The sequence below is a fragment of the Rhinopithecus roxellana genome, chromosome 20 (genome assembly GCF_007565055.1).
Source record: "Rhinopithecus roxellana isolate Shanxi Qingling chromosome 20, ASM756505v1, whole genome shotgun sequence".
NCBI classification, from domain to species: Eukaryota; Metazoa; Chordata; class Mammalia; order Primates; family Cercopithecidae; genus Rhinopithecus; species Rhinopithecus roxellana.
In genome coordinates this window covers 13,978,548-13,992,912 of record NC_044568.1, presented here as the reverse complement: position 1 = coordinate 13,992,912, position 14,365 = coordinate 13,978,548, and the positions used below count along the sequence as shown (strand labels likewise).

The 14,365-nt window shown below is 36.1% G+C and overlaps 1 protein-coding gene across 2 annotated transcripts in view; it reads left to right on the top strand.

The window, feature by feature from the left end:
* The window catches only part of RPGRIP1L (RPGRIP1 like), a 101,843-nt gene that overhangs the window by 20,603 nt on the left and 66,875 nt on the right, over window positions 1–14,365 (top strand). For both annotated transcript variants that reach the window (XM_010358270.2, XM_030924923.1), the window contains 3 exons: window positions 6,704–6,809; window positions 9,107–9,253; window positions 10,541–10,614. In XM_010358270.2, coding sequence (XP_010356572.1) covers window positions 6,704–6,809; window positions 9,107–9,253; window positions 10,541–10,614 — 327 coding nt within the window. The remainder of the gene's footprint in view (window positions 1–6,703; window positions 6,810–9,106; window positions 9,254–10,540; window positions 10,615–14,365) is intronic.

The following is a 14,365-nucleotide window of genomic DNA, read 5'->3' as shown; positions in this document are numbered from 1 at the left end:
ACAAGCCTATTATTGCACTCAGCCTGCTCTTGCGTAAGTCTTCTTTCACTCAGCCTCTTTTCTTCTCTCAACATCTCTCATCTCCTCTTCTCTCCTATTTCTCCTTCTCCCTCTCTCTCTCTCTCCTCTTCACTCATTCCTCACTTCCCTTCTCTTCACCTCTCTCCCTTCCTTACTCCCGTTAGGTGCATATATCACTTCACCCTCTGTACAGTTACAAGTAAGTATCTTCTAGGAACAAGGACATCCTCCTATATAACCACAATACCGCTATCACATTCAGTACACTTAACAATGAATGATACAGCCGCAGCATCTAATATACAGTCCATATCCAAATTTCCCCAATTGTCCCAATAATATCTTTTGCAGCTTGGTCTTTTTGTAATAGCCGTTTTTGTTTTGTTTTAATCTAGGATCCACTCGAGGGTCATGTGTTGTTGCATTCAGTTATCCTGTCTTTTAAGTATCCTTTATTCTTTAATGGTCCCCCACTCTTTTATAGCCCATTGACAGTCATATGCAGAATGTCCCTCACTTTGGATTTGCCTGATTGCCCAGCCCCCTAATATAAAGGGCACATCTGGTTCTCTGATGGGTTACTGGGAGCAGGGATAGCCATGCAGACCTTATTACACAGGGGAGTGATCTGTCATTTTTTAAAATATATTCACCATGCTCTGACTGTTATTTTGAACAGCTTAGAGTTCACCCAATGAAAATTTTCACACTCAAATACCATTTCTTTTATCCTCGTGTTTTTATTATATTATCTAAGATATGTCCTTGACAGTGACTTAACATACCCTCCTGCCACTTTATATAAACCACAGAAATTGTCACAGCTAATAGTTACTAGTATGTGAGTGTATGCATGATAGTGGAGGGAAAGTTAAAAACTTAGGAAGATCTAGGCCGGGCGCGGTGGCTCAAGCCTGTAATCCCAGCACTTTGGGAGGCCGAGACGGGCGGATCACGAGGTCAGGAGATCGAGACCATCCTGGCTAACATGGTGAAACCCCGTCTCTACTAAAAAAATACAAAAAACTAGCCGGACGAGGTGGCAGGCGCCTGTAGTCCCAGCTATTCGGGAGGCTGAGGCAGGAGAATGGCCTGAACCCGGGAGGCAGAGCTTGCAGTGAGCCGAGATCCGGCCACTGCACTCCAGCCTGGGCAACAGAGCAAGACTCCATCTCAAAAAAAAAAAAAAAAAAAAAAGGAAGATCTTAGAGGAAAAAACTTAGAAGCGTGGGAAGAATTTAACTTTGAAGAATGGGAAGAATTTAACTCTTAGAGCAAGATTTGAGTGTTGTCTTCATCACTTAAGGTCTCTGGCCAAATTCTTTACTTCTGGGAGCCTCAGTTAACCACCTGAACTGTAAAACAATTAGGTTGAAGTGGGTAAATGGTTCCCTGCCTTTAAACAACAGCTATTTTTCTCTCTAGGGACCTTGTATTCAGAAAGATTTGGCCTACTAAATTAACTGTATTCATCAAAGACTTGTATCATGCCAGTCACTCCTTCTGCTAATTGTTAAATAATCTGTGTTATGACACTGGATTGGCATAATTCTATAAAAAATGAAAACAACACAAAACCATTAGTTCACTTTTGCAACTTCATTGCCAGTAAATCTACGTTTCTTTTTTTTTTTTTTTTTTTTTTGAGAAGGAGTCTCGCTCTGTCACCCAGGCTGGAGTGCAGTGGCCAGATCTCAGCTCACTGCAAACTCCGCCTCCCGGGTTTACGCCATTCTCCTGCCTCAGCCTCCCGAGTAGCTGGGACTACAGGCGCCCGCCACCTCGCCCGGCTAGTTTTTTGTATTTTTTTAGTAGAGACGGGGTTTCACCGTGTTAGCCAGGATGGTCTCGATCTCCTGACCTCGTGATCTGCCCGCCTCGGCCTCCCAAAGTGCTGGGATTACAGGCTTGAGCCACCGCGCCCGGCCGTAAATCTACGTTTCTTATTGGGCTTTTTGAAATATTGACTGTAAGGTTCAGATTCCTGCCAGGTGTGGTGACATATGCCTGTAGTCCCAGCTACTCCAGAGGCTGAGGCAGGAGAATCGCTTGAACCGGCAGGCAGAGGGTGCAGTGAGCCGAAACCTTGACACTGCACTCCAGCCCTGGTGAGAGAGTGAGACTCCGTCTAAAAAAAAAAGGAAAAAAAAATCAGATTCCCATTTCTTTTACTGTAAATCTCAAGTTGGAATCCATTAACCTTGATCGTAAAAATGGTCCGTATAAGAAGATGAGCCAGGATTTGAGTTCTTCCTGTCCCCAACCAGCCTTTGGGAGGGCCCTTCACTGAGTGTGATTTTATGCATGTAGAGAGCCGACAAAACTGTCCCCTCCATTCCTGTGGGTGGTAAGAGTAAGAAAATACTCAGTTCTGATTTATAGTTTGACCCAACACCACAGGAAAGTAATGATTCAGAGGCAAGTAAACGTACACAGACAGTGTTTTTCCTTTGAGCAATCTTAAATCAGAGAGCACTGTTTTCACCTGTGAAGTCAAGTAGCAATTTTGAGCAAAATCATTATCTTTCAAATAGACTTTGCTCAGCTATTTCAGTGAAGCTTATTCTATTCAGTTTACTAGCAGCCTTCTGTAGCCCTAGTCCTAGGGGGTAGCCTTGCTGGTGATTGTTATCTGTGTATCCCTAATAAAAACTATGAATGACCTACCTTTCCTTCAACAATACAGCTACAGAATGTCTGCCACTGTTTGAAAAGAAAATCTAGCACGCTTTTTTTAACCCTAAGGTTGTTTTCAACCTTATGCCCAAAATTTGGGCAGCCTATGACTATTACTCAAAAGCAGTCTGTCCATTCTATCTCATAAATATTTGACCTAACTACTTCCCAGAATCTCATAGCCTAGCTTCTGTGTTTTAAAGCCTTCTCTTCTAAATGACGTTAAATACTATGACATTTTTATCTCAAAACTTCAAGAAACGTTTTTTAGCTTTCATAATACGGTAGCAAGGAATGAAATGTTGGCAAAGGGTGGGGGAGGGGAGTTGAATGCCTGGGGAATAAAGTATACGAAACTTTCACTGGAGCAAAGATTTTTGCCTCTTAAGCTTTCATATCAGACTATACATTACATAGCTCCACTGAAAGTTTTTACTTCTCCAGTGTATCTGAGGTTTTAGGTTTCTGGATTTATTATGGCACCCAGTAGCAAAGCTGGAGTCAAGTGTTTTCAAGGCTTCCATTAGAAATTCCTTTTTCAGAGTTTATTGCTTGACTGTTTCAAATTATATGAGAGAAACTTGGCACACAGGTTGTTGAGCTGGATTACTTTTTTTTGACATAAAATCTAATTTATTTCAGTTTGTTTTTAATCTAGAGATGAGCCAACAACTCTTCTCATAGTTTTATAAGATTTGATCCTAATTCTAAATCATGGTTTTTTTTAAAAAAAAAAAAAGGAAAAAGAAAAGAAACTGCATTTTCCAACTTAATCATTCCTGGCTTTTTCAAAATCCTTGATGAAAATTTTGAGAAATTTATTTTTACAAAGCACTTAATTAGTATGCTTGATATCTGTTTGCAGATCGTTTCACCATGTGTAATGCAGCATGTATGATTTGGTACATGACTGTCAGAGTTCATCTGAATGTCTGAATGTTTTTACCATGCATTATTCTTTCTGTCAAAATGTCTTCATCCTGAAGATTTGGTATTCCTGTTGTAGTGTGTAGAAGAGGGCAAAAAAGTATTGTGTGGAGGTCACTTAAAATATTACTCATAAAATTAGCCCTAAGTCTGTTCTTCAAAGACCAACCTGAGGCCTTGCTCCGCAAACACAGAGGTCTAGTACTGGTCACTTAGCTATGCACCCTAGCTCCATCTTGCCTACAGCATCCTTCTCACATTTCTTGTCATCTTTTTGTGTCATCTCCCTCCCTGTTTCTCTCTTACTTCCCCCCATTATTCTTGTACCATATTTCATCTATATAAAAATGTTGATTTGATTGTCAGGTTTGAGGTAATTTTTACTGCACATCTTCATAAAGGCTAGACCACATTTATCACATTGCTGATTTGAACTTTTATGTTATCACTGACCTAGCACTTTTAGTTTAACAGATTATCCTCTTCTCATTGTTACATGAAAAAAAAAAGGCATAATAATAAAGCCCCTAAAACTGATACATAAAAGTAATTAATAAAGACTTACAAGTTTAGCATTGTCCCTGGAAAGATGTACTCTGCAGCAAACTGACTTTTTATTTAAAGTACATTATTATACCACATTGTTACTTAAGGTATTGTTTAAAGTACATTACTGCTATTTTCTAAATACTACGTAAGTTGTATATATGCCCACCTATTGGGCATTACCACTGTCGCTGTTTTTGGCAGTATTTTGAAAAGTTTAAACTCCAAGGAGTTTAGGAAAATATTCAGGAAAGCACCCACCAATTAAACCACTGAAAGTTTTTTTTTTTTTTTTTTTTTGAGACAGAGTCTCGCTCTGTCGCCCAGGCTGGAGTGCAGTGGCCGGATCTCAGCTCACTGCAAGCTCCGCCTCCCGGGTTTAGGCCATTCTCCTGCCTCAGCCTCCCAAGTAGCTGGGACTACAGGCGCCCGCCACCTCACCCGGCTAGTTTTTTGTATTTTTTTAGTAGAGACGGGGTTTCACCGTGTTAGCCAGGATGGTCTCGATCTCCTGACCTCGTGATCCGCCCGTCTCGGCCTCCCAAAGTGCTGGGATTACAGGCTTGAGCCACCGCACCCAGCCCACTGAAAGTTTTTGACATATGCTTACTGGTTTTTGCCTTACAAAAAAAATTTAAAATTGAAACTGTTATTTCTGTCACCCTATGTGCTTGAATGGATTATAGAGATTTAATTCTGTGTTACTTTAATTAATGGTTATTATTCAAATATATCTGAATCTTAAAAATATCAACATACTGTGGCGGGGCACAGTGGCTCACACCTGTAATCCCAGCACTTTGGGAGGCCAAGGCGGGTGGATTATGAGGTCAGGAGATCGAAACCATCCTGGCTAATACAGTGAAACCCTGTCTCTACTAAAAATGCAAAAAATCAGCTGGACGTGGTGGCACACGCCTGTAGTCCCTGCTACTCAGGAGGCTGAGGCAGGAGAATCGCTTGAAACAAGGAGGCAGAGGTTGCTGTGAGCTGAGATCGCGCCCCTACACTCCATCCTGGGCAGCAGAGCGAGACTCCATCTCAAAAAAAAAAAAAAATTGTCATACTTTAAAGCAAAAATAAAATATCAGAGACAACTGGAAATATATGAAAAGATTTAAAAAGATTTGAATCACATTCTGTCCTTACATATCAATAACTGTGATTCGCTGCTGAGTGGTCAAATCAAGTAATGCTGGGGCAAATAAGTAAATTATATTTTGGCTTCTAAATATGAAAAAGAAATAATATTTTCTATAGACTTTAAGATATATTTTTCTCTTTGTATTATATATATTGTATTTTTAGTGACTAAAGGTAATAGTGAATAATAGTGAGTATATTGTTGAATATGTGCTCAGAACTACTAGATTACATGTTTTAGATATATAATTATTTTAACGTTATGTTAAGACTGTACCCTGGGCAAGATTCGGATCCATGAACTTGTTTATCTTCTGTGTGAGGACAACTAACTGTCCGATGCCAAAATACAATGAACTTTCAAATATCAAAGAGGAAAATTAAGTATTTCAAGTCCTCAGCTGGTTTACAGATGTGTGAGCTTTGTAGTCCATTTTCTGGTTCCAGTAGGGCATTGTGACAATTTTTCCAATATGTGTAAACTAGATGAGTTTTAAAAGTAAAGTCTCTTACTTTAAATATTGAACTCTGATTTTAAATTTTTTACATTTATTTTTCCTAAAAGTGAACTCTGTAATGAAACTTCAAAATTAACAAAATTTTTTTAATATAAAATGTATTAAATTAAGGAACTTTTCTCCATCAAGAAAATGCCTTTTGAAAACAGGTACTCATTTAGATCTATGATTAACCTTTAACTAGATCTTCCTGTTAAATTCTGCATTTGCTTTAATCTCAGTAGGAAAAATACAAAATAGTATTGTAACATATAAGGTTTCTGTATACCCTGTGGACATCAAATGATCTCTTACAGCTAAAGGCACATCTGCAACATATTTAAATGCCAGCTTTGGGTATTATTAGTGTAAAATGCTAGGTCACTTTTTTTGCAAATATTTTAAAAAGTGTAAAACTCCAAGAGGAAACTCCAATAAATGGTAATCTTATGATGCCATTTGCATCGAGAGAGTTGTAGAAAGATGAATGGCTGTATTGCATATTTTTCATTTAGGGAAAAGTAGCATGATAGTCCTCCTTAAAGTAAGTGTGAAGATTGGTAATGGTATCATTGATGTACTAAAAACTATTGTGTTTTTGTGCCATCTTTCAGGATACTATAAAATGATTTTAAATCCATATTATCAATTGTAGAGGTAACATAGTCATGAAGTTTGGGGAGCTCCCTTCATACTTTGTGAGTTCGAGGTTATGAAAGTTCAGGAATGATTATTGGTTTGTTTTAAATAATCTGTCCTGCATTATAATAATCCAAAAACCTCATTGACTGATGTACAAGTATATAAATAAAAATTGTGATTCCACCATAGCTTTTCTTTCTTCTAACTTGCATTTTTTACTTCTGTCTCTCTTCTTAAACACAACTCTGAAGGTCAAATATTCGGGACAATGTAGAAATGATTAAGCTTCATAAACAGCTAGTGGAGAAAAGCAATGCTCTTTCAGCAATGGAAGGAAAATTTATTCAGCTTCAAGAGGTACAGTGATAATTTATTTCATTACGTTGTTACAGAGATGCAAAGGATTCAAAAGTAGTTTTCAAGTTGTTTTTTTAAACATAGAATGATCATAACACTAAAACGTAATTTTTAAAGATTGTTCTTTGTATTCATAAATGTGTATCCTTTCCCTTAATATATTGTTTATTATTTATAACTCAAGTACTAAAGAAATAATTAACTGTTTGGACTTTTTATAAATATCTGTGTCATCTTAAAATAATAAACATATTTATTATAAATCATCTTCTACCAAGGAAATTTATTTTTAACTCCTTTTATCTGAATTTATTATGGACACATAGCACTGAAGTTTTGCTATATTTGCATATATCTTCAATTTTAAGCATTTATAAAATTATTGGTGGTAGACCAAAGTGATGAATAGGTCAGTAATCATGTTCTGTTAAAACTTTCTTTGATTTGGATTTTTTTTCTTTTTTGGTCACTACCATTACTTCAAAATATTTGATTACTCTTAATGTCAGCTATCAGTGTATTTATTTTAAACCTTAACCTTTCAGGTTGACAATACTTGGGGTTCTTTATGCCCATGGTTGTTTTAACAAGGACTGTGACCCCACAGGAATATGCCATTTGAGGGCTTCTGTTTGTTGGCACTGCATAATTAACATAGATTCTGGAATTAATGAACTCCAAGACATTCCAGTTGAACAGAATTTATGTGAAGTAATACTGTCTTTGAAGTCCCAAGACAAGGAGAGCAGTAGATTGATGCAAAGCAAAGGGTCATCTGAAGCCTAAATTCACTGTTGAATTCAATAGTTAAATATTTTTCAGCCATGCTCTGGGGATTTTGTTTTCCATCCTGCAGGAACCTCTTTAAATGCCAAGTGGTAATTACTTCTGCATAAATGTGAGAGTTTGTAAAAGAGGAGACTGATTAGAGAGTGAGAATGATAGTGCTATCTACAGATGTTAGAAGGAGGAAATTTTAAAAATCCCTATGGTTGAAAGCCATTTCCAAGATTAAGAATTAAGAAAGGAATTGAAAAATGATTTTACATCCTCATCACTTTGACAGTTTTGATTTCTATTTAACTGTGAACCCAGGTATTAGTTTAAATACCAACAATAATAGGTGTCTGCTGTGGTACAGGCAGCTCTTTTGGAAGCTGACATATTGAGAGGTTAAACCCAACAGCCTCAGTGAAGTGTGGAGCCTAGAAGAAAATGGCTGAAGATACTGTTCTTTTTTTTTTTTTTTTTTTGAGACGGAGTCTCGCTCTATCGCCCAGGCTGGAGTGCAGTGGCCGGATCTCAGCTCACTGCAAGCTCCGCCTCCCGGGTTTATGCCATTCTCCTGCCTCAGCCTCCTGAGTAGCTGGGACTACAGGCGCCTGCCACCTCGCCCGGCTAGATTTTTGTATTTTTTTAGTAGAGACGGGGTTTCACCGTGTTAGCCAGGATGGTCTCGATCTCCTGACTTCGCGATCCGCCTGTCTCGGCCTCCCAAAGTGCTGGGATTACAGGCTTGAGCCACCGCGCCCGGCCCGATACTGTTCTATAATAATACCAAGATTAACGAAAATTGACCTGAATGGCTCAATAGCCATGTTTCATTTAAATGAGTGAAGAAAAACTTCAGTAGGACTTGAGAGATTTTAGTTAGCAGGTGAGGCAATGCATGTTATGGTTATATGGTCTCTATGAAAAGACTTTAATGTGATTACCTTTTTTATTTAAAAAAACCATGTGACATTAAAGTATACAAAATTGAATTTACAGCATGGTCATAAATAGACCGTTCTTTAACAATTAAGAAAAGTTCGTAATTTTACTAAATTGGAAATTTTAACTTAATTGTATGCAAATTAAAAGCTAACTATCCAAGGCTCTTTATACGATGTGGCGGCAAATCCCTTCAGTTCAAATATCTGTGGTCAGCATTTTTGACCCATGCTACAGCATTTTTAGACAGCACGTCCAACCAATGTAGCCACAGCAAAAAGAAGAAAAAAGTTATTGTTAAAATAAATTTACGTGCTGGTCACCATCAATAAGTCAAAAACTAGAGGAAAATAAAATATGTGACTCTATGCTAACATAACCCTGTATTTTCTTCCTCATGCCACACACATGTTCAGAGTGTCTCCTATGGATAAGTAGCACCATACTCATCATTTGTTATGAAAAAAATAATCTGTATAAGGTGAACTTCAGGAGTAAATTCATTTATAGAATTGTAATCATTTAGTCAAATGATTAGTCATAACCAAAAATAATGTTTAAAAGATGTTCTTTTTATCTTTTAGAAGCAAAGAACTCTCAGAATCAGCCACGATGCTTTGATGGCGAATGGGGATGAGTTAAACATGCAACTTAAAGAGCAGCGTTTAAAATGCTGCAGTCTTGAGAAACAGTTACATTCTATGAAGTTTTCTGAAAGAAGAATAGAAGAGGTAAGCTCCCAAACAGTTTAGCCATCTGTTGCATTACAACTTCTTGGTAACTGTTTTGGAAAAGTAAAATAGAGACATTTCAAAATTTTACTTATTTAAAATTATGAGCTATATACATGGTGTTTTGAGCACAGTAAAATATAGTAGTTAATATATGAATGGCAAATCAGTGTTTAACTGTATTGCAAATGTGGCAAGATCCACTGTTTACCCAAAGGATTAAAGATCCTTGAGTAAAATGAAACCAACATTTTGAAACTGATACCAGATTACCTATGGAACTTAATTTTCTCAACCATAACAGCTTATTAATCGTTTGAGATACTAAGACAAAATAACAGGACTATATCTGTTTCTGAGGAGGTGGCTGTTGTATTCTGCATTATCAGTAATTTTATGAAATTGTCTATTTTTTTTTAGGGAGTTGTTTGAAAACTCATCTTCCTATTATCGTAGTATTTTCTGTAGCCTGTTAAGTTTATTCCCAGGGAGAATGGAAGTGAAATAAGATGCCTGCATTCTATTCTGATCTTGGGAGAATCCTTTACTGTCTCATACTAGCATCAAAAGAGAATTTTGAAAATGGAAATAAAGTTTAAGAGTACTCTGATCCACAGGGAAAAGTTGTGACTGCAAAATATACTTATGAATAAAACTTAAAAATAAATGCTAGAGTACGGAAATCTACATTTTAGTCATAGAGATGTAATTATTACTCCGTTTATTTCTGAAAATACTATTCATGGGCTAAAACAGTATATAACTTTGTTTATTCATTTATTCACAAAATGTGTTAGTGGCTCTTTATAAATTTCAGATAATGTGAGAAATCGTATCTTCAGAGTAAATTGTGATTAACAACACAGTTGAACCATGTACCTAAAAAGAATTCAATCCTTTTAATTTTTTATGGGCCAATTGTAAATTAATACAAAATGAATATAATGACAGAAGTTATCATGGTGAAAAGTAAAAAAATATTATGTTTCCCGGGACTTAGCAAGCTCTTAACATATTCTTTACTGACTTCTGGCACATGTTGCATAAAGCACTGTGTACGTTTCTACTAAATTAAAACAGGAATATTAATTTCACGTTTATTTAACAACTTAGAAAGAATCAGTGCTGAATTAAATGCAGGCAATATAAGTGGTCTGGTTAGCAACTACCATTTAGCAATCAAGATTAAAACATGTTAACCTCTTCTCATATAGTTTTTATGTTTTTTTTACCCCCAAGTAGTTTTATGTAATATTTACTTAACATGTAATTTTATTTTCATTTTAGCTGCAGGATAGAATTAATGATTTAGAAAAGGAACGGGAACTTTTAAAGGAAAACTATGATAAACTTTATGACAGGTAAATCATGATTCCATGTGTTCTTTCATTGTCTTGTTTGTGCTCTTTTATATGAAAGCATTTGCTGTTGTCAGAATAGATCATGTTGATCAAAGAATTAGCAACAAATGATAGCAAGAAATATACAGACTTTATAAAGGAAATACAAGCTTTTTAAAGACATTGGTAATAAGTTGTTTAACCTGAGCAGTAGCCTATCACTACTAAGAAAACCGTATCACTTTGTTGCCAGTAAACTGCTATCAATTATTGAACACTAACTATAAACAGACAGCATGCTAGATACTCTACATTTATTGTTACAAATTGTTCACAGCACCTTGAAATGTATGTATTATAAATTCTCATTTTGCAAACAAGGAAGATAAAGCAATTTAAGTAACATTAAGAGGCACTTCCTACCTCTTTTTTTCGAGACAGTGTCTCAGTCATGCAAGCTGGGGTGCAGTGGCACAATCATGGCTCACTGCAGCCTCAACTTCCTGGGCTCAAACAATCCTCCCACCTCAGCCGCCTGAGTAACTGGGACCACAGGCACATGCCCCCATGTCAGACTAATTTTTTAAATTTTTTGCTAGTGACAAATTCTTTCTATGTTGCTCAGGGTGATCTTGAACTCCTGGGCTCAAGTGATCCTCCTGCCTCAGCCTCCCAAAGTGCTGAGATTACAGGGGTGAGCCACTGTGCCGAGCCAATACCTTTTAAATGTATAAAGTAATAGAGCTTGTATTTGAACCTCTTTTGGTCTCTTTCCTAGACTCCCCAGCCTATTAACTGAGAGTTATTCTTTTAGGGAAAAACAAAGGTGTTCACTTAGAGTTGTCTCTCTTCCTTATAAAGAGAAACACAAGCATCTTTATCTCAAGGTACATTTTAAAGGGCTGCTTCAATTTTGTTTCTTAATCTACTTCATAATTATGGTATTTTAGAAATTAGTGCTTTCTGGTAATATTAGAAACAAAATCATACTCCACATCTAGGTTTGGTTAAGTGATACAGATCTCTCTCTCTCTCTCTCTCTCTCTCTCTCTCTCTCTCTCTCTCTCTCTCTCTCTCTGTGTGTGTGTGTGTGTGTGTGTGTGTGTGTGTGTGTAGGCAATTTTAAGTCTTTTTAGCATATGATACTGGTAAATGATAAATACAGGTTTACATGAAAGCAAATGTAATATATACTTAAATACATATGTTATAGCTGATATTCAACAGCTACTTCTACTGGTCATGTGCTGAAACCTCAGAAAATAACCATTTGAGCTACAAGTGCATCTGTGCATCTTTAACTTTTTAGCTCTTTGTCTTATTTTTTATAACTTAAATTTACATTTTGTAAATTAAACAAATTATACCCAAGGAGTGTGAGGATAGGCTTTTATTTTTATTTACTTCGGGAAAGTTACGTAAATTAACGTAGGCATTATTTCAGTAGTTTGTATCATCTATGTTATTTACCTACTTGTGGGGACTATCTTTGTACAGTGACTCATTATATTAAGAGTTACCAACAGTAGATTCAGACAGCAGTTAAAATCATACGTGTGTTTGAAAAGTTTAAATGTCAGTATACAAATTGCACAGCACCCTATTAGAGAAGATATCATCTCTCTTTTGTAAATGAGGAAATTGAGATTCCAGAAAAATTAAGACTTGTGCAGAGTCACACAGCATTGCTGAGACTGTAGTTTAGAACTAAAACCCAGATTTTTTTTTTACTCTAAAACTTGAATTCTTTTTTTGTTATGCTTCACTATCTCTCTGATTTTAATTGCATTGGCAAATTGTATATGCAGAAGGGAAACATTCATGGAATAACAGAACTGCTATAAATCCAGAAATTCTTACTGATTTACATGTATCTTCAGTATCTTGTAATTTCAAATAATTTACATAGTCCAAATAGAAGAAAATAGTGCCATATGGCAATTACTTCCAAATTTTCTACTTCTCCCCAGTTTGAAAATTTACTGAACATACTTACTTGGAATAAAAAAAAATCGAACTTAGCCGGGAATAATGTATAGATGAAACTTTGAGAAAGTCATGTTTTTCTCATATTTACTTTCCCACCATAAAACTTTATCTTTCCATATTAGAAGATGATCTAAGAGTATAAATTTGAAGGGTTTTTTTTTTCAATGTTTTATGCTTGCGCTAACATTTTTTTCCTGTCACACTAAAAGCAGACTTCATTATGCTGCTCACACGTGAAGTTTATGTGAGATATATGCAAGGAAATGTGTGTAATGAGTGTCAAAACATTTAATGTCAAAAGAAGAATTAATGTCACATAAGCACAAAACCCAGCAAACACACATAATAGTCAACAGAACTGCAGAATTCTCTAATATAGTGTTTTTGAAATATATGATACATTTTAGAAGTATAGTTGGAGAAATTCGACAAAAGTTGACATTGTCTCTGAGATTTTTTACAGCTCTTTTGTTTCATGACACTGTTATTCATTATTGCCAACAACTAATGTTCATCAAAAACTACACATACTCCGTTTGCTTAGTCATAACGATAACATGTTTTTAAAAGGACAGCATTTGTTTGTTATTCAAAATTGACTAGTTTTCAGGAGAAAAATATGATTTGCAGATTGCATTCTCGTCTTCCTTTTTCAAATGAAATTTTGAATGTGTTTATTACTTGACATATGACATATTAGAGAATCATCTGGGAAGATAAAACCCTCATGTTACTTTTTAGTATGAGCCTTTTTTAATATGCCAAAACACTTTTGATACACTGCCAAGAAATAAGTATAACTTTAAGAAATGTTCAATTTAAAAGTTCAGAATACATTTTTGACAATTATATCTTTCTCTCGGGTCAGAGAGAACCTCTATACTGTGGTATGTAATACAGTATTATATAATTATGCTATAATTTGGTAATGCTGTGCTTCACTTCTGAAGTTAGTTAGTGTTGGGGCCATGTAACTGATAAATGCAATGGTTCCTAAACTATAATGTATGCGAATAACCTGGAAAACTTATTAAAATATAGGTTTCACCACCTCTTCAGAGCTTCTTCACCTATCCGTCTGCACCCTTCCCTCTGCCCCGATACCATCCAGCTGTGATTCAGTTAATTTGAGACTGGGTCTAAAAAATCTGTTGAATGTGATTTTGAGGTATTAACTTCTTGAGAGACCCTAATATAATGTCTATTTTAAAAAGGTATTCCTCTAGTTTTTAAGATGATATTAACCTTTTAAAGAATTGGGTGGATCAAGTTTTTATGATGTGATAGTCATCTACTTCTCAAAATGTAAAAGAGCACTGCTGACACCCATAGATGCTCTGTGTTCTGTTTCCATAAAGTGAGCATCTGTGCCCTGTAACCTTCTAGAAACCATAAAATCTCGTGTGATCAAATGTGAGCAGCTTATGCTTCCCAGAAATGAAACTCCAAGTACATTTGGGTCATCATCTTCTTTCAGTAAGTGAAATATCCTGATGTGAATATGAAATTAATTTTCTTGGGCCCTAAATAAAGTAACTGTGACTTAAAAAAAAAAAAAAAAACAAAGAGAGAGAGACAGGATCTTGCTCTGTTGTCCAGGCTGGAGGGCAGTGGCGCAATCATAGCTCACTGCAGTCTCGACCTCCTGGACTCAAGCAATCCTCCCACCTCAGCCTCCCAAGTAGCTAGGACTACAGGCATGTGCCACCACACCTGTCTAATTTTTAATTTTATTATTATATTTTAATTCTTTTTTTGAGACAGAATCTCGCCCTGTCACCCA